The sequence below is a fragment of the Etheostoma cragini genome, chromosome 12 (assembly GCF_013103735.1).
Source record: "Etheostoma cragini isolate CJK2018 chromosome 12, CSU_Ecrag_1.0, whole genome shotgun sequence".
Classification (NCBI taxonomy): domain Eukaryota; kingdom Metazoa; phylum Chordata; class Actinopteri; order Perciformes; family Percidae; genus Etheostoma; species Etheostoma cragini.
In genome coordinates, this window is record NC_048418.1 from 9,432,371 (window position 1) to 9,454,747 (window position 22,377).

The window sequence follows — 22,377 nt, forward strand, 5'->3', positions numbered from 1 at the left end:
ATCTTTTTGTTTTATAATGGAAAAAAGACATCTGATTTTTTTTTGTATTGGACCTTTAAAATACTGTAAGCAGCAATACAAATACAAGACCTTTTCTCAAATAACATCTAATAACCTAACCTTATCGGTAAAAGCACTTTTGCCCAGTCATACATTGATAGTGGAAAAGCTGCCATGCAAGGAGAGAGAGAGTTTAATCCAAACCGCAGAGACATTATCCATCAACAGTCCTCAGAAAGACAATGAAGCCATACACGCAATCAGTGTGATGCATTTAAGATAAAAAAGGAGCTTAATGGCAAACATCTCAATGCTGTCCTTTTATCTCAATCATCTATGTAACAACCGTGTTCAAGTATTATAATCTGCAGTAATTTAGTTACAATGTTTTATTACTGAATCAAATTTTCTCCTCCACCTCCGCTAACAAGCAAAAAAATGTAATTTTCCCCGTTTCCACATCCCTTGCTTTCCTTCTCTCCTTGCTTTATATTTGCAAAAACATAAAACGGCAAATTATCTTTTTCAAAAATGGCAAAACAGTAAAGTTCTTTCAAAGGCTGGATGATTCAGCAAGAGATGGAGAATGTTGTGTAATGCTTGGCGACGGTTCAGATGAGCATCATTCCTCCACATGATGCTGGCGCTGCAGTGAAGCGTAACCCTGACCTCTGGCTCATTTCCCATCCTCTGAGCGTCTCGAAACTAATTGCTCAACTCTCTCTACATCCGTCTCTTCCACTTTCATTTTTCTAATTCCAAATTCTTTCCTTGTGAGTGTTGCTGTCTGAGGTGCTTTAATGTTTTTCCATTTTCTAACCAGGCATTGTTTTTCAGATCATAGTCTTTCTTACAGCAGCATACTTCTAATTCACATTCATACAATTCAAACTTGGAAGCTGCTCGTGATAACCGGCTGCTTAGTAGGAGAGTGTTTTGCTCAGTGCAGCTTTGTCATCTCATATTTGTAGCCTCGGATGTGAGACAGAGATGGATTTTGTTAGCGTGGCAAACCACAGAAGGGCAGAGTGGCTATTTTCGGTCTTTGGTATTAAAATCTCATGGACATTTTCCTCTAATTATATCCTGAAGAAAGAACATTTAATGTTGCTGTGCATTACATTTCTGTCCATTTTGTTGTTTGATGGTATATTTCAGTGGTGGAATAACTGAGTACATATACTCAAGTACTACTTAATTACAATTTTGAGGTATTTCAGAACATTGAGTATTTTCCCTTTTGTGTTCCTTAATTCTTCTACTCCACTAAACTATATGTGTCAAATAAATATAATGTACAAAATACAATATTTCCTTCTGAAATGTTGTGGAAATGTAGCAGAGAATAAAAATACTCACGTAAGGTACAGTACTTGTACTTTGTTACATTCCTACAGACTTCCATCATCACATCAGAAATGTGCAGAGCGTCATGCAGCTGCTTTCTGAATGGTAATGACAAGCGCTCAACCCAACAGAGCGTCTTCAGACTTGTTCTGACAGACATGACAGTTTGATATCGTGGTCCTGAGATTTGAAAATAATGAGTTAAGGGTGAGGGATGCAGTTTATTTGATTAGCTCACACAGGCGACTTACCCAGGAGAGTCTGACGAGAAGAAATTGTTAGCAGAAATTAAGATCGAGAGGCAACGTGTGCCGCTTCTAAAAACGTTTTCTTCCTGCATCATTAGATGTCAGTGGGATCAAAATACTTCCTCCTTCACCGCTAAAACCCAGTGAACTTTGTTATTTAGTTCAAGCAGAAGATGAATCATGGCGATTTCACTTGTCATCTGACTTCATGGTTTCCCGTAAGATCATACTTTGAATTTTAATCATCCAATCTACAATTAAAACTGTAAATGTTTCTCCTACCATTATTGTCATGTGTACACAATAAACTATGAATAATGATATCTTTGAAATAATACAGTAGAGATTTGTCAGCCAGTAGAGATTTAGTAATTTTATTTCTACTAAGCAGCTACCTCTTTAATATCTTTGGTTGTAATTGTTGCTTATTGTAGAAAATGTTGCATGGACCGCATGAATTACAGCAGTGTTGTTGTAGGGATAGAACTGTATTGTAAAAAATTGTCCTGCCAGCATCACAGACCTGCTGACATGAATAAGACTTTAGGTTTCTGGATGTTGGCTTAGGAGTGTGTTTATGACTGTACATGTGTCTGTGTGAATCAAACTGCATTGCACAAATCTATCTCTCCCCGTCTCTCTCTCTCTCTCTCTCTCTCATCATCATCATCAGACCAGTTGGTGTACCCACATGCCAAGCTGGTTCGTCGTTGGCACCCAGTACTCCCCCACACTGACGCCATTTATTCAACACTCACAGAGCTCTGCTTCACTTTATTATTCTCTGCCTCTGCTCCTCTCCTCGACTAACTGCAGCCACATGTCTAAATCACAACCATTAGAAGTCAGTTCCAGAGCAATGGGAGGTCAAGAGTTGACATTAGATGGAAATGTCAAGGGAGGTTGTTTTTATTTCAGTCATTTCTTTCTGTCTGCGAATGATGCCGAGCAGTTTTCTGACATGTTGTACTTTGTTGCTCCATTTAATGCAAAAACAAATAAGCACAGTGAGAGAATGAAAACAGCAACATTTATTTGTCTGGTGGTCGCTCATCTAACACTACATTTATGTGAAAATCAGATGTTCTTCTCTCAAATGTGAAATTGGATGCTCAGTGTTCACACATTCAATTGCATTATGGTGGGAAGTGAAAGGAACATGGTGGTGACGAAACACACAATGTGTGGTTGGATTTGTGTGGAATTATGCAGATTTGTCTAAGTTAGTACTAAAGAAAGAAACGCAATAACACCAGCACTTAACTTCAGTCCATTAGTAACATTTTTGATCAACTGTTCCCTGAAATTGTCCTAAATTTAATTTAATCATGCATCCACTATAATTATTTTGCTACCTTTATTCAGTCATTCATCATTCTTCCTCAAATTGCTTAACACATTCAAATTAATAGTGTATATAATTTATCACCTTTAATCTATTCATCTTTATCCCCTGAACACTCTCACTGTGGCTCTGTTAAATTCAGTACAGTTTTTATTATTTTTGTATTATTTATTTTATTAAATGCTTGAATATACTCCATTTTTGGCAGTTGATAATCCTGTATACATTCATACTTATTGACATAACAGATCGCATTGTCACAATAACATTGTTACTGAAAATGTTCAAAATATCTTTTCAATGTTCTGAAGCACTCAACAGTAAAGAACGTAAATGTTAGCAATAAATATTAGCATTTTCAGCAATTAGCAACATAAGGTTAAACGATTAATTCTAGGGAATGAGTTAAAGCTGTAAGGCATCAAATTTGTAATATGTGAGGGAGAGAGGTCGCTCGTCATGAACCAACAGAAAATGATCCCCCAACTCTGAAGATGTGTTTTGGTTCTTTCTTGGTTTTACAGCTTGCAACTTTACCGTTTTGGTTTTTGTAAATCCACAGTACACCACCTGTGACAAAGTTAGCAGCTAGCCGGTGAACATAGAGGAGCACCACACAGTCATTTGAGCCTCTGTTAAGATAAGAATGTTGATTATAGCAGCTTTAAAATTGTTTAAGGGATTAAATAACTAAATTCAGGGAAGGATTTTCCTCCATCCATTGAAAAACAAAGCTTGACAAAATTAATATCTGAATATTATCCTCCTCTGATAAAGATAAGCCGTGATCCCAGTGTGATCATTCATTATTATCATCATCAGTAGAATCCTCAGCTGTGCAAGGTTTTGTTTATTTGTCTGTTACTGATTATAAGAATTCATGATTTCTTAACGCCATCGCTTAAATTATTCACAGGTCATTTGTGCCAAGATGCTGCAGATGGCCAAAGATGGATTACCATGGAAACCTACACCAATGAGATTTTAGAGAAATTATTTTTGGAAAATGGTCTCAAATGTCTGAAACAGTTGACAAGGCATCAGACTTCCTCTCAAAACAGATAAAACAAAGTAGAAAATGTCTTTGAGACAAATAATTCTGCCCTGGTGTGACTTTGATATGTGTTTGTAACTCGTGGTTCAGTAAATGAGGCAGCTGAGAGTTTTCTTCCTTCTCCAAGGTTCAGACCATGAGTCTGCTTCAGGGACACAGCACTTTCATTCTCTCTAAAATACTTTTTCATCTTTTCTAGTTTTAGTTTTATTCTGACATTAGTCTTACTCAGGTTTGACCGGTTCACACAAAACACTGACTAATTTTAAGCCTAAGAAGTTAGTCACCCGTTTTATTGTTAGGCGGTGGCCTCTAGTGGACGCAGTAGTTATGACGGAAGCAAAGCAAGAAGTCACGTTCTGCATCACATGCCTAATTGTGACTCAAAACAAATGTACCAATTTTAACACAATGTTAACGACATGTTTAAACCATGACTGCTTTGTTTAGTCAGGAATACGGGAACGGCTCCTGTGGATCATATTTCCTGCCACTGCTAAGGGCGTTAATTTATGAAACATTCCTCTGGGTTGTGGTAGAGGGTAGGAATAAACTACCTATATGGTTGTATGGCTTGGTAGACTTGTTGGTTAGATCAACAGTCCAAAACACAAATATATAGAGAGACAGAAAACCAGGAAATCCTCACATTATTGAAATTGACACACCGATTACTTGACTAATTGTTTCAGCCGTGTGCAGTGTCAACGTAGTTTTGGCCATGAAGTGTAGTGCCCTTAACCTCAAATCATTGTTTCACTTTTATTTTGAATGGGTGATTGTGGCAAAAGCAAATAGATGAGACAGCATAAAGAAGAAGGCGAAATAAAGATGCACTTGAGAAGAAGAACATACAGAATATTGAAAAAAATGTCTCTGTCTTTCCAGGTTGAAGAAGAGGAAGATATTGGGTATGCTGAAGGAACCACAGAAAGTGAGTTGATCAAATGATTGATTTTTATTGATTGTCTGCATAAACTGTGAAAAGAATAACACACAATTGCGCTCTGTCCTTCCTCCATAAGCTGTAGGTGACATCATAACTAATCTCCAAATCTTCTATCAGCAGTAATGCCTTTGTCCTCTTCTGGCCTCTTTCATAAACTAGCAGCTGACTCCATTCAGCATTTCATCACACAGTGTCATCTCAGTAAATGCCACATATGTCATGTAACTGTCATTCACCACTGTGTGTGCGTGCGTGTGTACGTGCGTGCGTGTGTACTTCATTTGAAAAGTATTGATTCTGCAATAAAGGGGAGGAGGGCTTGCCTGTTGATTCACTGTTGCCAGTTGGACCTGATGTTTATCTTGTCAGCTAGCTGTCACCCTGCAGCAGGCAAAGGACAGAGAGGAGAAAGAGGAGGAGGAGCCTGTCTGATCAAAGTAGAACAAACCCTTCCAGTCAGTCCATGTCTTGTGTTATTTTAGTACAAGAAATTTAAGTAGGTTACATTACTTGAAAAAAGATGCAAAAACGAGCTCACACAGCCAAAAAGCTAAAGAGGCTTGAGCTGCTGCTCATCTGCAATCTTGGGTTGAATTTCCACTCCGGATCGAATGCATAATTAAAATGTTATTACTGCATTACTGGTATAGTTGTTTTGTTGTTGCTGTTGTATTTCATGCTAATTGTGAGAATGCCCCTGTTGAAAGATGTAAATGTTGGCCTTCAATTCCTTAAGTGAGTGACTCAAGGTTACAGCTGCTTTAAAACGTACTAATTTATACAAGACATACACATCACATCTACATAAAGCCAAAATGATTAAATTATTCATAATAACAAAGGCAGTTGTTAAAATGGTATTCTGTAAGTATCCAGAAGTTCTTCAGAGGGGATGTTGTATTTACTTTGTAATACATAACTACAACTTTGGTTTCTTCTAAACAAACTGCTGCTGTTGACATCATCTTCATCATTTTATGTGCATGTGAGGTGTTTTTCCTAGAACATTAGTTGCATACTGTGCAGCAGCAAATATAAATAAATATTAATGTTCATACATTAAACACTAGATTCCTAATTGACACACTATTGCAGTCACACTGATACTTCAGTCATTGAAAAGCAGATAAGCTTTTGACATGAAATACATTATGATTATAAGTAGAACCACCATCAGCAGCTTTTTTGCATTAGTTTTGTAACTTATGACACTTCCGATGGCACTAAATCCTCTAAATAACCATCAATGTTATCAATCACACCTGCGGTTTGAAAATCACTCTGTCCACTGTGATAAAGGTCTATAACAGCTGATTGTTCTGAAGTAAAATAATCTGAGATAAAACATTTTCTGTAAAACTGTAAAATAAGTTTGATATTTCTATACAATTCTATTAGAAGTGAATTTAAAGGATCTTAATCAAAATATGTTTTTTTTACAGACCGTCCTCACCCAGAAAACATATAGATCAATTGTGCAATTATCTCATAACAACCCGTATTTACGTTCGCTGTTGTTAGGCGGCGGCCTCTCGTGGCTCTCGAGGTGACAAAGTGTAAGAGCGCCAAGTTCCACATGAGGAGAGACGTTAGGGTGGTGGATGGCTCACACAAACACAGGACGCTCGCTCACAAAATTTTCACCACTGTCAAGTGTTACAGTCCCATGTTTAGAAAGCAGCCAACATGCGTCAGGAAATAGAACAGTGATCTATGTCATTTTGGGAGTCATTTACATTTGACCTTTTTGATCACTTAGGTATGAGGATATGTTGGGTTTTCAACTCTTTAATATTGGTATTGGCCAACGCAGTATTAGTCTGGCTCTGGTCTATTTTTCTAAGTGAAGAGGCTCATTAACATGAATTAAATTCTTCCTCGACTCACTTTGTGTTTTGCCGTAGTGATTCCATGTCTGTGAAAATAGACCGACCCATTTGTGTGTACCGCATGTTAAACTCTGATTTTCTTTTCTCTGACAGGTGATTGTACAGAACAGAAGAAACCAAAGGTCATCTTCATGATTGGTACGTACAGGTAGACCCACACCTCAGCACTAGTGGAGCTTACCTTATTAAAAAGACACACACACACACACACACACACACACACACATACACACACACACACACACACACACACACACACACATCACTTAATCAGCTGCTCTAACATTTTTCTGCATGTTTCAACTGAACTAAATTTTGAAATCTTGTAGCTCTGATGAAAAGGCTGCATAATAATAAAATTACAGAAGTTTCAGCGTAAAACTTTGCTCCTGCAAAATTTCACGGCTTGTTACAACACCACACTGAAATTTATATGAAGAGATTAGCAGTAATGGAAGATATACGTACTCATTTAAAATTTCACTTCCAAAATGTGTCAAAGTAAGAGTTGAAAACTGTATTTTAGGTGAGTCTTTATTATTGTAGATTATAGATTTTATGGGCAAAAATACAACTTTAATTGAATTAGTTTCTTTTAAGCGCTGTGTGTTTATTACGTACTTTTAATGGGTGTATTTATTATTGACCATTTATCTAAATTTTGGAGCTGATCTAAATCATTTGGGGGATATACAAAAATAAATGATACTAAAGTCGGAATAACAATTTCCTAACTCGAGAAATGGGACCATGGGGGGAGCATGTGAATGCACCATCGGCCTTGCTGGAGGTCTGTTCGCAGCTCGTGCAGCTGTTTCCAGCAGTGTTGCACCTTTAAGTGATTTGCACTCATCTGTCAGTTTGCGGCTATTTTCATGTCGAAGCATTAAATGTTCCTGCACGGCCAGAGAAAGTGCCCTGAATCCCTTTGAATGATATCTAAAAAGAGATTTGTCTCATCAAGGTGAAACAAGACAATTATTCCGAGTTGACATTTACTGTACGGTAGTTAGTGCAAACACAATTAGACAAGTCATTTATGAATACAAAATTAAAACAATTTTGATAATTGGTTAATCGTTTTAGTCATTCATCAAGCCAAAAACAGCCAAACATTCACTGATTTAACTATCTTAAATGTGAGGATTTGCTATTTTTCTTCTTTTTATGTCATTGTGGATTGAATATCTTATAATCTAAATATACTTATTTACTTTTTAGTCCTTAATTAGAATGATGTGACAGTGAGGCTGTGTGGCTCAGTCTGCTAATTGAAGACAATACCGAGAAGCAAAGGTTAATAATGTATTATGTAGTGCAAGCAAAATGGAGTAAGCTATTCAGTCATGACTCATTGTCTGGTGGAGCAAGTCATCTGTGTACCACATAAAACGAATCCTGCCTGTAAGATCAGTTTTGTGAGGACAGGTTTTCTTTTCAGCCTCATCGGAAATGATCCCAACTTTCAAAACATTGTCTCAAGACTCCCTGACTTCTCACTTTTAAGTATGTGAAATCAATGAAAAGGTAAAGTCCCTTCGTCTCCTGTTGACGCTCTTTTCCAAACCTGCTCTACTACTGCTGCAGATGCAACTTTAGACTTTTTATCTGGTGAAGAAGCAGGGCTCAATCACTTGCTGCCCTCTGAATTGCTGATGAAATAGAGAAAATAGTCTAATTATATAGCAGCATATAGGAGTTCTGGAGTATGTATAACATAACATACCTTAAATTTAATAAATACTTAATTGGAGTCTAAGGAAAGCACTACAAAGTCATTTGTTGAACAGAAGTTGGATTGACTAAAGATAACCATCCGTGTGTCCATAATGAAAAAGCATGTCACCCACTGCAACAGTGGGGCTCATTGTTGTGTTTTAATAGTTTCTGGACAATAATAGAGCTCTATGGCACTGAGCAATAAGATACATCAGGCTTTGGATACATAGGGAGTACTAGTAGGATCAATTCAATGTGTCGTTTTCAGGGAATTATTTGACAGTAATAATACAAAAAAATATGGAAAACGGCCAACCTAATCCTTTAAAAGGTAATGAAGAACTGCCTAAAGATGCAATTTTCTTCCCACAAGACATTGCAGATTAAAGATTAAATGATCAATTGATGTACAGAAAATTGCTGGAAAGGAAAAATCTTTTCAAATTCAATCATCTTTAAGGAATCCAGCAGAGATAACAACATGTTTGTAATTTCCTTAATTTCAAAAATGGAAGCATCTCAATTAGTGGAGACAATAATCTTTTGTCCTCTGCAGCCCATTTGCTATTTAGATTTTTTTATTTAAAATTTGTGTACATAAATTGTTACCTGCTGAAGTTTTAAGGGGAAATGAATTATGTAGGAGTGGAACGGATTCAATAATTGAATTACAAGAGAGATTTGTTTTTTCTATTCATCTGCCCTTTTTGCCACATTTCATCTCTGTCCCCTGCTCCATCTCGAACTGATAAAATCCATCGGTCACTTTGGCTCTTATCAAGGACAACGCTGGGCCAGAGCTGTTCCCACATGGTGGGTTTATCTCAAATCCAAACCTCCACCTACCGGGGTGTCAGTAGAGAGACTCGGAGGAGCTTAGCAGCGCAAACGTCTGCCAGTGCTAAGTAAATTGTCTGACTTGTAAAGCTGCAGTATAAATGAGTTTAGTGGATTCAATGTGGGATTCAAGTGACAAGGACGGGTGAAATATGACATCAAGATTCTTTTTGCTCTGAGAAATTACACAACCACCCACAAGATCCAGGGAGACCGCTTTAGATAAATCTACAGTATGTCTGGATAGTTCAACAATAAGCGTTTCAGTTTCAATCCATGTTTAACATAAACAAGTTTGAAGGCATTCAGTTTCAAGTGTGAGGATTTGGATTTACTGGGTGGAATTGACATGTATAATAGAGGGTGACAATTTTAATGTTGGTAACATGATAGGAACGGAATAGAGCAGAGAAGTCAACAGGAGCAGGACGGAGCCGTAGATCAAACAAAAAAATTACGCTGTAATGCGGTGAGAGCGAGGCTACCATTTTAAAAATCAGCAACAGAGTAGACAAAGGAGAGAAGGTACATTAATCCAGTCTCTCTCCAGACTCAAATACAATGCGTTCCGCATAGGTTAGGCCTACAATGTAATCTACCTAGTAACCTAGGCTGCGGGAGGCAGCATTCTTCTAACCTACACTAAATCGGTCAAAGTGTGAGAAGATGTCTGTTACGTAAGGAAATTGCCTAGCCCTGCCGGTAATGGATGTACAGTGTAATCTAAATTTCCGAGGCAATCTCAGTGATTTGACCGTGATTAACCAAACATGATACAGGGGGGGAACAGAGTCTGATGACTTTCTTGGGGGGGGGGGGGCAGTCACGTGATCAGGATGAGTATTAGGATGAGTATTTCGGTGAGCTCTGGATGGGATGGGAGCGACAATTGATTCCTGTGTCACCCTCTCGTGCATAACCGAATATCATCAGCATGGTAATGGCAGTGGAAGCCATAATTCTGAACAATTTCATACAGAAGAGAAGAAGATGATGGAGCCTTTGAGGATGTAATTGTGGAGGAGTGAGACAAGTTATTATTATGAAATACACCCTGAATATGAAACGGTTTCATTCTGATTTGATGCTTATCAGATACTGGAGGTGGGGTAAAAACACGCCATGATCATCAGTATCAAATGCTGCACTTAGATCATGCAGTAGATATAAAGAGATGATGATGCTACAGAGAATTATCACCCAAGTCTGCATTGTTAGCTGTCCGCCCGCACGTTTACTATTTTGGTTCACGCTCATAGTGTTGTTTTCAGTCGCAGCAGGCAGCTGAGAAAAAGCTCTTCAACCCCACTGTACACTACTTGCTCAAGAACAAACAGAAAACATTAGTAACTAGCTGGTGAACACAAGGGAGCATTTAGCAACTGACAAGCCAAATATTTCCCTCAGGAGTTGGTGGAGACCAAAACCAGAGCTAACAGAAAGTGAATATTGGATTTGTTTTTTACCAGGGGCCCGTTTCAAAAGCAGGATTAGTGAAAACTAAATTTTGAGTTTCTCTCAGTCTCCTCCCTTTGACTCAGTGTTGTTTAATTTCCTCATTCATTCAGTCTTTATCAGGCACATTTTAGCACAATTTGTTATCTACATGAATAAAAAAACAGGGTTGGTTTAGTAACTATTTTAGGCACTATAAAACATTTATTTCTCAATCCGTTGATGAAGAAGCTGTTTTACTTAAACCTACATTGGGAGATGATATTGAGGCCCGACTAGATTAATTTCCAGATACTTGGCTACCTATTTGAGCGGTATCATTTTTTACCCGAGTCTATCAGTTATGTAGCCTAAATAACCTCATCCGTCCTCATATCAATAACCTCACCCATCGTGGACATGCTCTTATATGCCAGCAGATTCTTTGTGTCGCATTACGTTTTTTTTGTGCAAATGGTTTTCTTTATAACGTTGGTGATGCAGAGCATATTAGTAAAGCCCCTGTATAGCAAATCGCCCTCAGAAGAATCTGACATGCTCTGAAACGTGTTTTAAACATTTCTGTAGTGTTCCCTGGACGCAATCCAGTAATTTAATTTTTATTTCAATTTTATTTATAGTATCAATTCATACCAAGAGTTATCTCGAGACACTTTACAGATAGAGGAGGTCTAGACCACACTCCAGAATTTACAAGGACCCAACAGTTCTAGTAGTTTCCTCCAGAGCAAGCAACAGTGGCAGTTATAGCCATTAAAAAGGAGTTCAACAGTTTTGCAGGTGAATTATATTAGGCTTTGAAATAAATAACAAAAATAACAGAATTATAAATGAATAACAACATCAATATCAATAACAGAATTTTAATTCTGTTATGGTGCTGAAGCCAATTTGTAGGCCTTGTACTGTTTTGCCTGTAGAATTGTACCTAATGAAATAGATTGTAGGTACCATTTCACCAGTAAAATTATACTTATGATTAAATATTATATTAATACACTATATTGGAACTTACACATTTACTCTAGCACGGATTTTCTCCCACGCAAATTATCTCTCTTTTGCAGCAGCCGCTGTGTTGCTTTTTTAACTAAATACTTTAACTAAATACATTAGGTTTTTTTGTGGTTGTTACCATGGTGAATTGTAGTATCATTGCTCCATTTATGCTGCCCATTTATAGTGGTGGTGCACACGCTTAACTCTGAGTAAACCTACTCCGAGTTGATTGAACCAACTCAAACCAGCAGTTCTGGAAAACTAAGTTTCCCATCGGAAGGGTAAATCAACTCACCGTTCAGGGTTAGACAAAGTTAGAGAGTTTGTGAAACGGCCTCCAGGTGGCTAGAAACATGACTCTACATTAGTGATAATGTTGCCCAATAACTGCTGGATGTGTGTTTTGATAACAAGTTCTCCATATCAACTTAAAACATGTCAGTGTTGTGTTCACTTGTTTCCACTGCCCCCCCTCCCCAAAGTGGCCAAAAGAAATCAGTTGCACAGGCCTTATAAATACACTTAATCTTGTCTAAAGCAGTGACTCTGAAGGCCAGTTAATCTAAATTTCTAAATGATCTCAGAGAGAGAAAAACTCTTTCCCCAGTGAACCAGTTTATACAGCAGGTGTTTGACCCAACTAACTAGGAGAGTCCTAAAGCTTCTCAGGGCTTTTGCTTCAACCCTGTTGGGTCATTATTTGACTTCCTGGCAGAGGTGTCAAGCAGCAGAGGATTTCTTTAATGAGTATGCATGGGGCTGGGAGCTGTTCGGCATTTCTTAGGCTGGTTAAAATAGTAATAATAATAAAAGTGAATATGTGCTGAATGTACAATGAATGAATTCATGACCTCCTCTACTGGATCCATTTATCTTTCAATGATCCGAGCCCCGCTTATAATAGACCATGCTCTCAGAAGAATGGTGATGAGGACGTTTGTTTTTGGCGGAGGGCAGCAACCCTTGGACTCAAGGAGAATACTGATAAATGTGAAGCACATCCTGAGTTTTATTACTGTGCCCAAGGCTGCTTATGATAAATCACCACTGTCTACTGATACTTCACGCAGTTTCATGGCCATGTAATACAGTTCGACTATGATAAAACACCTACCAACCTCACAGTCCCTCAGTGGAGCAAGCTGAAGTATATTAATTATTTGGCCAAAATGTAATAACTATTTATGTAGTTTATAGTTTAAATCTTATTAATATACAATGAGGGGAAACAAATATTTGATCCCCTGCTGATTTTGTAGATTTCCCCACTGACAAAGAAATGATCAGTCTATAATTTTAATAGTAGATTTACAGAATTATAAATTATTTTTTATTTATTATTATTAATTATAAATATCCTTAAAAACGCATGTCAAAATGTTATAAACCGATTTACATTATCATGAGGGAAATATGTATTTGACCCCTCTGCAAAACATGACTTAGTACTTGGTGGCCAAACTCTTGTTGGCAATCACAGAGGTCAGACGTTTCTTGTAGTTGGCCACCAGGTTTGCACACATCTCAGGATGGATTTTGTCCCACTCCTCTTTGCAGATCTTCTCCAAGTCATTAAGGTTTAGGTGAACCTTCATCTCCCTCCTCAGATTTTCTATGGGATTAAGGTCTAGAGACTGGCTAGGCCACTCCATCACCTTAATGTGCTTCTTCTTGAGCCACTCCTTTGTTGCCTTGGCCATTTGTTTTGGGTCATTGCCATGCTGGAATACCCATCCACATCCCATGTTCAATGCCCTGGGTGAGGGAAGGAAGTTCTCACCCAAGATTTGACGGCACATGGCCCCGTCCATCGTCCCTTTGATGCGGTGAAGTTGTCCTGTCCCCTTAGCAGAAAAACAACCCCAAAGCATAATGTTTCCACCTCCATGTTTGACGATGGGGGTGGTGTTCTTGGGGTCATAGGCAGCATTCCTCCCCCTCCAAACACGGCAAATTGAGTTGATGCCAAAGATCTCCATTTTGGTTTCATCTGACACTTGACACCAGTTGTCCTCTGAATCATTCAGATGTTCACTGGCAAACTTCAGATGGACATGTATAGTATGTGATTCTTGAGCAGGGGGGACATTTCGGGTGCTGCAAGATTTCACGCTGTAGTGTGTTACCAGTTGTTTTGTTGGTGACTATGGTCCCAGCTGCCTTGACATCATTGACAAGATCCTCCTGTGTAGTTCTGGGCTGATTCCTCACTGTTCTCATGATCATTGCAACTCCACGATGTGAGATCTCGCATGGAGCCCCAGGCCGAGGGAGATTGACAGTTCTTTTGTGTTTCTTCCATTCGTGAATAATCGCACCAACTGTTGTCACCTTCTTACCAAGCTGCTTGGCAATGGTCCTGTAGCCTATTCCAGACTTGTGTAGGTGATACGGTCTTGTCCCTGACATCATTGGAGAGCTCTTTGGTCTTGGCCATAGTGGAGTTTGGAATATGATTGATTGATTGATTGATTGATTGATTCTGTTGATGGGTGTCTGTTATACAGGTAACATAATGAGATTAGAAGCACTCCCTTTAAGAGCGTGCTCCTAATCTCAGCTTGTTACCTGCAAATCAATTTATAACATTTGACATGCGTTTTTTTGGATTTTCTTGTTATTTTGTCTCTCACTGTTAAAATAAATCTACCATTAAAATTATAGACTGGTCATTTCTTTTCTCGGTGGGCAAACATTCAAAATCAGCAAGGGATCAAACCCTTTCCCTCTCACTGCATTAGACCTGGAAAGTGAGGACATTTCGGTCAAAGACCTGTTTGATGAAGACATGGCTTTAGGGTTACAGCTGGAATTTAGGTTAAGGTTAAGTTACATTATTGAACATTTTAGGGCTGTTTAATTATTGGTTAACCAAGTACTAATAGTGGCTGGTTAAGGTAAGTGAAGTTGATGTTTGAGAAGTTGATATAATATAGTGGCGCACTATATCAGGGAGGGACCTCACAAGTATAAAACCTGTGTGTGTGTGTGTGTGTACACACACATAGATTCCGTTAGAAAAGATGATAATGATCTGTGATAACCTGACACTGAGCCCCAGGCGATGAATCAGACCTGTGACATGCACGTACATACCCAGTTCACCTACCCACCTGCTATCAGTTTCCTCTCTTATATCTTCTCTCTTTAACTCTGTCTCCTCTCACCACATCACCTTTTTCACATACTCCCATACAGATGAAGCGCTTTCTCTGCCTCACACAAACACTATTTATTTCCAATTGACTCACATTTTTATGCTTGCGCTTCTTTTACCTCTCAATTTCGTCCTCTTTATCTTTTCCTCACTCTGCGTTTTGCCTGAGTGATCACTTGTCTTTGAAGATGGACTGACCGATGCGCGTGTGTGTTTGTGTGTTCTCAGGTGGTCCAGGCTCAGGGAAATCTCTCCAGTGTGAGAGAATGGAGGAGAGGTGCGGCCTGCGTCGCATTGCCCTGGGTGACCTGCTGTGCAACGAGCTGCAATCTCACGGTGACAGAGGGCGTCACCTGCGGGACCTTCTAGAGATAGGAGAGCTGCTGCCCGAGGTCAGTAAGATGATTAGGTTACTTGACATACAAACAAGACTCTCCCAGATAATTTTACTGTTCAAGCTTAGGTTAAGGCCACCAGTTTTCTTACATTTAGCTTTTGGTCCTGAGTAATTAGATATTTTCTATCAGTATTTATTACTACAGTACCCATGAGGGTTGGTGGCCTGGAAAAAAGGCAGTCAGAGGCACAAATCAGAGCACAGTGAGTTTAAAATGCTTTGTCATTGCAGAGTAGAACAAAACATGGTACAATAGTTGCTGAATTAATCCAAAACGGTGGCAAGTCAATTGATTTAACCTGCAGACTATGTTGTCAACACCGTTTGTTGCGTTTGTGTTTTTCAACACCATCATCATAATCATGTTTATTTCCAAGCAGATTTTCACATTTTCATTTTCCTTTGTATTTATACACATTTAATTAACATAGTAAGAGAAAAAAGAAGTCTCAAATAACTCAAATAGAAAAGTCCACAGCTTCTACCTTGCTGTAGCGGAACACATAACAGAATTCTAAACTCCGATTGGGGGTTTCTTGCCAATATGCACTCTGGCAATTGTAGTCAACTTGTCCTTCAAAGATTTTAAGTAAACAGGCCAGTAACAAACATTAGACTTTTTTAATCAAAGAACCAGATAACTTCAAAAAAAGAATTGTACTAATAACCGAGTAAGCTTCATGACCGTGTTTCCAGATGGTGTCAATTTATTTTATTGAACTTTTTTTCTTTATCTGGTTTGGTTAACTATTATATAATTGGATTATTATGGCTGATGCATTACTGTTTATGCCGTAAAATGCACAATGCTTCCCTCTAAAAGGTGGTGGAGTAAAAACATAGTAGCATCAAATAGAAATACTTAACTCTATTGTACACAAGATCACTATAAGTAAATATTCTTAGTTACTTCTTTTTCTTTTGCAGTTTTCTGATTCAAAGTTGTTTTGGAGTGCAAGTGTTTGGAATAGTACATGCAGGAGATTTAAAGTACAAGCAGTGCAAACTGGCAGCATGTCTGAACATAAATTCAAAAAATAAAGAACAGAAACCCACACAGTCCGACTGACAGGTGATCTCTGGGAGCAGTGAGCGCTGTGCGGTAGGCTGAGCCAGCACAATAAAATTACTTCCAAAAAAAAAAAGAAGATATTTCAGATTATTTCTTTTTTCATAAAGAGAGACAGCTGGAGATGCAGAAAAAAATCTTTTCATCATGTCACTGAAAAATCAGCCCTCAGGCTGAGAAAATACTCATATACCATATGACATGTTTTCCTGCAAAGGACCTAATGAAATAAATAGAAAAAGGGATTATACAGTCAAGAGGTCTCAAAATGGCTTTCACAGAGATTGCAAATCTATTTACTCTGTACCAGGCAAGGCTGGCATGGCTGTCTGAGCATATATTGGGTGTGCAAATTACAACCCAATAGACTCTCGGAGGAAAACACATTTATTTTCTGAGAAGACGCAAAACACGTTCATCAGGACAGAGAGTCAACTTCCGTCCAGTAGACACTAACCAGTTTATCTTTAGTTTATGGGAGCAATGGCCACACTGTACACCTGCATGAAACGGATTACAGACATTACTAGTGTGCTAGTAGCTGAGAAGCTGGGGAACAAGCCAGTCGTCATAAAGGATTAATCAAGCAGCTGCTGTCAGTCAAATGACAGAATTAATTGGCAACTATTTTCATCATTGATTGGTTGTTTAATTTTTTTTGAAGAATGGAGTCTTCTAAACTTTTTTTGTCTTGTAGAATATCATAGGTTTTGTACTGTTGGTTGGTTGGCTGGGAAACAAGCAGTTTGAAGAAATCACATTGAGGTTTATAAAAGTTGAAATAGGCCTTTTTCAAAATTTTCGGACATCTCATGGATCAAATGATGATGGAAAAAAATAATCTGCTATTAAATAGTGAAAATAGTTATTTGGAGCCCCTAATGTGTTGCAGATGTTAAGAAGGTTTCTGTCCATATTTTCTGATATCGGATCAATTAAGTTACAGCATGCACTGTATAAACAAGGTGTAAGGTGGCAAAACCAACAGGAGAGTGAGGGAGATGTCAGTCAAGCCACTCTGTACACACACATTTTAATATTTGTAATAATATTAAATTAAATCACAAGCCACCCCCTAACAAGGGTCGTATGGTTTAGCAGTAGTATATCTTTGTCCACAGGCAAATTCTTCACCACCCACCTTCTATTGACATATTAATAACTTAAAAACCCATTATAAATAATATATGCACTGTGGCAGGTATAGAGATGAGAAATCTTTAGCTCCCTGGCCTCATTTTTAGCATCCACATCAGGACTGCAGGGATTTTGAACAGTGATGCATTTTGCGGCTGGTAATTATTAATCCTCAGTAAAACTAAAATACTGTACCGGTGGTTATCAGGGAGCTTTTTAATTAACTGTACAGTCTTTGCAAAGGCATTTTAAATCACAACACAACCCGCCTGACACAGAGTTCAAGAGCGGATTTGTAAACAGCACACAAACGGCAATCAGCCTAAATGACATGTATTGTGCCGTGTCCATTCATGCCTCTCACCAGTTTATTAAAGCTCACAAAAGCCATAATAATTTAGCCATTTATCTATCCAGGGAGGATTTATTGATCAGTGCTCATGAAGTAACCACAGCATTCAAAAACTGTTGGTTACCGAGAAAACCAACTGTTGACTAGTGCTGACATTTTTTATAGTATATATATATATATATATATATATATATATATATATATATATATATATATATATATATATATATATATATATATATATAAATATCATTACCTCAAGAGTAAGTCATTTCTTATTGTCAATAAATCCCATACACCAAAACCAGCAGTGAATCAATTTTTTTAACCAATTTTGTTAATTTGGCTTTCATTTACTCAACAGTAATATACATTGGTTTTTCAAATTGTGAAATAACAGGAAAATACATATATTTCGGTTAAATAAGATCATCATAGCTGCCAACAAATACTGATGTCACATTAGTGACACGAACAATGGATGTTAACTGCAGTGCATATAATATAATTAGGATGTTTTACTGCAATAGCATGTCCATAATCCTGTTATGTATATTTGCAGGGGTTTGATCAATTAATACGTCCGCAAGCTGATATTTCGGGCCTAAAAGGACACAGTTTCATTTTAAAAACTGCCGCAAGCCATGCTATAGGACACTTCCAGAACCAACTGCTACAAGCAAACAACCTGCTGATGCCAGCATATTGCTGCTACAAGGCCTAAAGAGCCAAAAAAAATGAACTGTTGCAAGAGAAGTTATGATGTATTTCCTTCTTCAATGGAGGTTTCTGCTGGATTTCTTACTCCCCTATTTTATCGTGAAAATAAAAAACACAGATCCCAGATCCGTCAATATTGCTTTTTATTGGTCAGCAGCGCTGATGAATAAAAGTCAGATGATTTAATTCCTTTGCATAGCCACTTAAACAATGGTTGTCACTCATTTTTCTGTGCACTTTTTCTGATCTCAAGCAATCTCAAAGTTACGAGCCTGCGTCTATCAACACCAAGTGCGATCCATTGAACTGCAGTCTGGACAGAAAAAAATGTGACGCAGTGTCCGTTTAGTCTGAGTATTTTTTGTAAGCATGGTGTGCTGGGACAAAAAGAAAATTAAAGCTGGCAGCTGGCAGATACTTCCAGATCAGCACGCAATGACACAACCTGCAGCAGCCGTTGGACTGTCTGGTTGTCAGAAAAAGCCACCGCCTCAGAGAGAAAAGACAAAAAGATGAGATAAGAAAACGTAATGTTGAAGAAATATTCAAGAGTAAAAAGATCTGCAACAAGGAGCTGATTTGCAATTCAGTTATATTTCAGTATATAAATTTGCCGTGTGCTTGTGGAGAATTATAAAAACTTGATTTATATTGCACTTGTCTTAACAATGTTACAAAGTGCTTTACAAAAAGGAAATACAACCAGAGAAAGCAATTGAAATGAGTATAAGGGCAAAGGAAAAAAGAGGAAGAAAAAAAATAAAATGAACATCAAATAAAAACAGTATAAATAAAAGCATTTATTAAACATTGACAAAAGCTTCCACAAAAATTGAGAAATATTAAAAGAAGCAAGAGACATAGTGTGTCTGAGTTCAGTTGGCAGAGAGTTCCATAGTGTGCATCATCCTTTGTCACAAACGTGACCTGGGAGTGACCTGCGAGAGGGCAAATACCGGGTCAATTCATCTGAGATGTGTTCAGGAACAGTGTCATTTGATCACTAAAAGGGAGCAATACAATTTCAAAATCAATTTCAAATCTAACAGGGAGCCAGGGGTGAAGAGATCATGCCTCTTTGTCCTGTTAATGAGTCCAGCAGCAGCAATTTGTACCAACTGTAGACAGTGGAGGGAGCCCTGGCAGATTTACTTTAACAGTCTGTCATCCAAGTGGAGAAACCCAAAGGCATTCATGCATGGCTCAGCTGTCTAAGCTTATGCAGCACATTGAGGTCATGTCCCATGTGATCACTAACATCGTCACCGCCAAACGCTTAATTTTATGTTCTGCAACTGAGTTATGGACAGAAACATTGATTTAAAAAAGGGAGGATAATAACAATCCCAATGGGATTACTGAAGTGCAGGTACATTACAAAAACTGCTAAAATACAACATCACATATCAAAGTTAATGGTTTATCCTAAAGTGAGATAAAAAAAAAACTGTTGTGTGTGTGGCTCACCGGTGAGCAGAAAATCTGTAATGACACAGTGAGAGTTTGACTGGGTAAAATGTTACTGTCCTGTTGCTTGGCAACACAGAAAGTGCAATTTAAATTTGCTCTATTACCTGTAATCCCTCTGTAGACCGTAAGCTTCCTGTCTGACCACTTTGTGCTCTCTATAAGTCTGCACATATAATAGAGTGTCAGTAAAACCAGCCTTAAAAAGGGACAGTTCAGCCCAAAATCAAAGATGCATATTTGTCTTACCTCTAGATCGTTAGTGTGAGTTGCCCATGGGCTCTAGAGAGGTCTTCCTTCTCTTGAACAAATTGGAACGGCACTCGGCTTGTGGTCCTCAAAGAGCCAAGCTCAGCTGTTCATATCTCCAGCTGTACTGAGGATGAGCCTCTCATCTATACGTACGCATCCTTCTGCACAGTGATACAGTTGGCGGGTGCCGTTTGGTAGAAAGAAAATAGGCGCTTTAAAAGGCTCACAAGCCGTCCCATCCAGTTCCATTATATTGGAGAGAAGGCCGACATTTCAACACTGACAACTGACTCACACCAAAAAAAATCTAGATTGATATATGGCACTACAAGAGGTATATTGTGTGTTTTTTTATCTTGGGGAACTGTCCCCTTTAAGACTTCACTACATGTAATAAAACTGGATTTTTTTTTTTTGTGATCCAAGTGAGCATAGGAAATGTGGCATTGAGAGAGAAATTCACCCTCAGCTGCATATTTTATGTTGAGCTTGATAAATATTAATGTGTGTGGATTTCTTGATTTCCTGTGGGTGCTGCACATTTGATGCATCTTTTGGCATCTCAGGTTCTCAGGCCCGGGTGTAGAGTTAGTTGTTGACAAGGTTCTGTCACCTCAAAACATAAATTAACTCCTTCTTCATCCTACTGGTTAGTTTTTCTCTAGAAGGATAAGATCACCATACCAGCAAACACAGTCAAGGACTTCACATGAGCACCGTGATTCTCTTCAGCACAGAATTTTAGTTTTGCAATAAAATGATAATTATGGTGAAGAGGTTTGAAGCAGAATCCAAAATGCCTAGTTATGATAATGATAAAGTTTTGGAAAAACAACTTTCAGATCAATTTCCAAAACATCAACTAGAGTAGACTAGTAGAGTACCCACTACAGAACAATTAGCAATGTTTACTGTCCATCTGAACTGATAACGCTGTTAACTCGGTCAAATAAAAGCCAAATTGCCAAAATAAATTTCCTTTTGCATTAAAATCTGATAACAGTCAGCCAACTCAGTAGAATTAATTTTTTTTCATGTGAAACTGTATCTATAGAGCTGTGTACACAGTTAATAACATCCTACATGCTTTATTATATACAATACAGGGAATAAACACATAGCTAAAACTAATGCAACTGATAACAGTAAAAAACTGTTTTAAAGATGTGTTGATTCAAAATTGCAACTTTGATGTGCTTGCATAATGACGATCAAGTTTGTGAATCTTAAAGTTCTTGAATTGTTATGGTCATTTCGGGGAGTGCAGTTTGTTTGTCATTAGACTTATAAGTGTTTCTATTAACAAGTCAACCCTGATAAGGAGGAGGGCAAATCATACAAACACGTATTAACTTTACGAGGGTCGGATTTAGTGTGTACTTCATAAACTACCAACTGTGAGTAGTATCTAGAGATTCAACGTGGATAAATTCAAACCCAACAATGATATGCAGCAAATCATACATGACAGCTATGCACAAAATTGTTTTTAACTTAAGTATATTACAACCCAAAATACTCTTATGAAAAGTTATGTAGCAGAAAAACATCTAATGGGTTGAGCGCCAGCAGCATTAACAATAGAACAAGAGCCTAGCAGCTTATAATTAATTATGGTATAAAGAATAGTAGGCTAGCTACACTGTAGAAAGCTGTTGCATAAACCCATTGATGTGAGAAGATTTCTTTCTGTCTGAATATAAAATGTGTGGACTAGGCTATACATATCCTAGTTGTAACAAAAGCATTGCATCTCCAGCAAGTATAAAAAGGGAAATAAAGTGTTAACACTTCTATTTACATCCCGAAAAAGCTATTATAGGGTACAATATAACCCTCTGCTAGTGACCCCAGTCTGAGTGTGGCTTAATAGGAAACCAGCACAAACAAGCATAGTTATGTCACAAAGCAATCAGCAGCATGAAAGCATTATTAAAGTGCCAGAAGAAGAAAAAATTAAATTCAACAGCACAAGTCCAAAGGT

General features: G+C 38.0%; 1 protein-coding gene across 1 annotated transcript in view; it reads left to right on the top strand.

Moving 5' to 3' along the window:
- Window positions 1-22,377, top strand: part of ak5 (adenylate kinase 5) — a 62,493-nt gene that overhangs the window by 37,309 nt on the left and 2,807 nt on the right. The window contains exons 9-11 of the mRNA XM_034888218.1: window positions 4,883-4,928; window positions 6,926-6,970; window positions 15,228-15,391. Coding sequence (XP_034744109.1) covers window positions 4,883-4,928; window positions 6,926-6,970; window positions 15,228-15,391 — 255 coding nt within the window. The remainder of the gene's footprint in view (window positions 1-4,882; window positions 4,929-6,925; window positions 6,971-15,227; window positions 15,392-22,377) is intronic.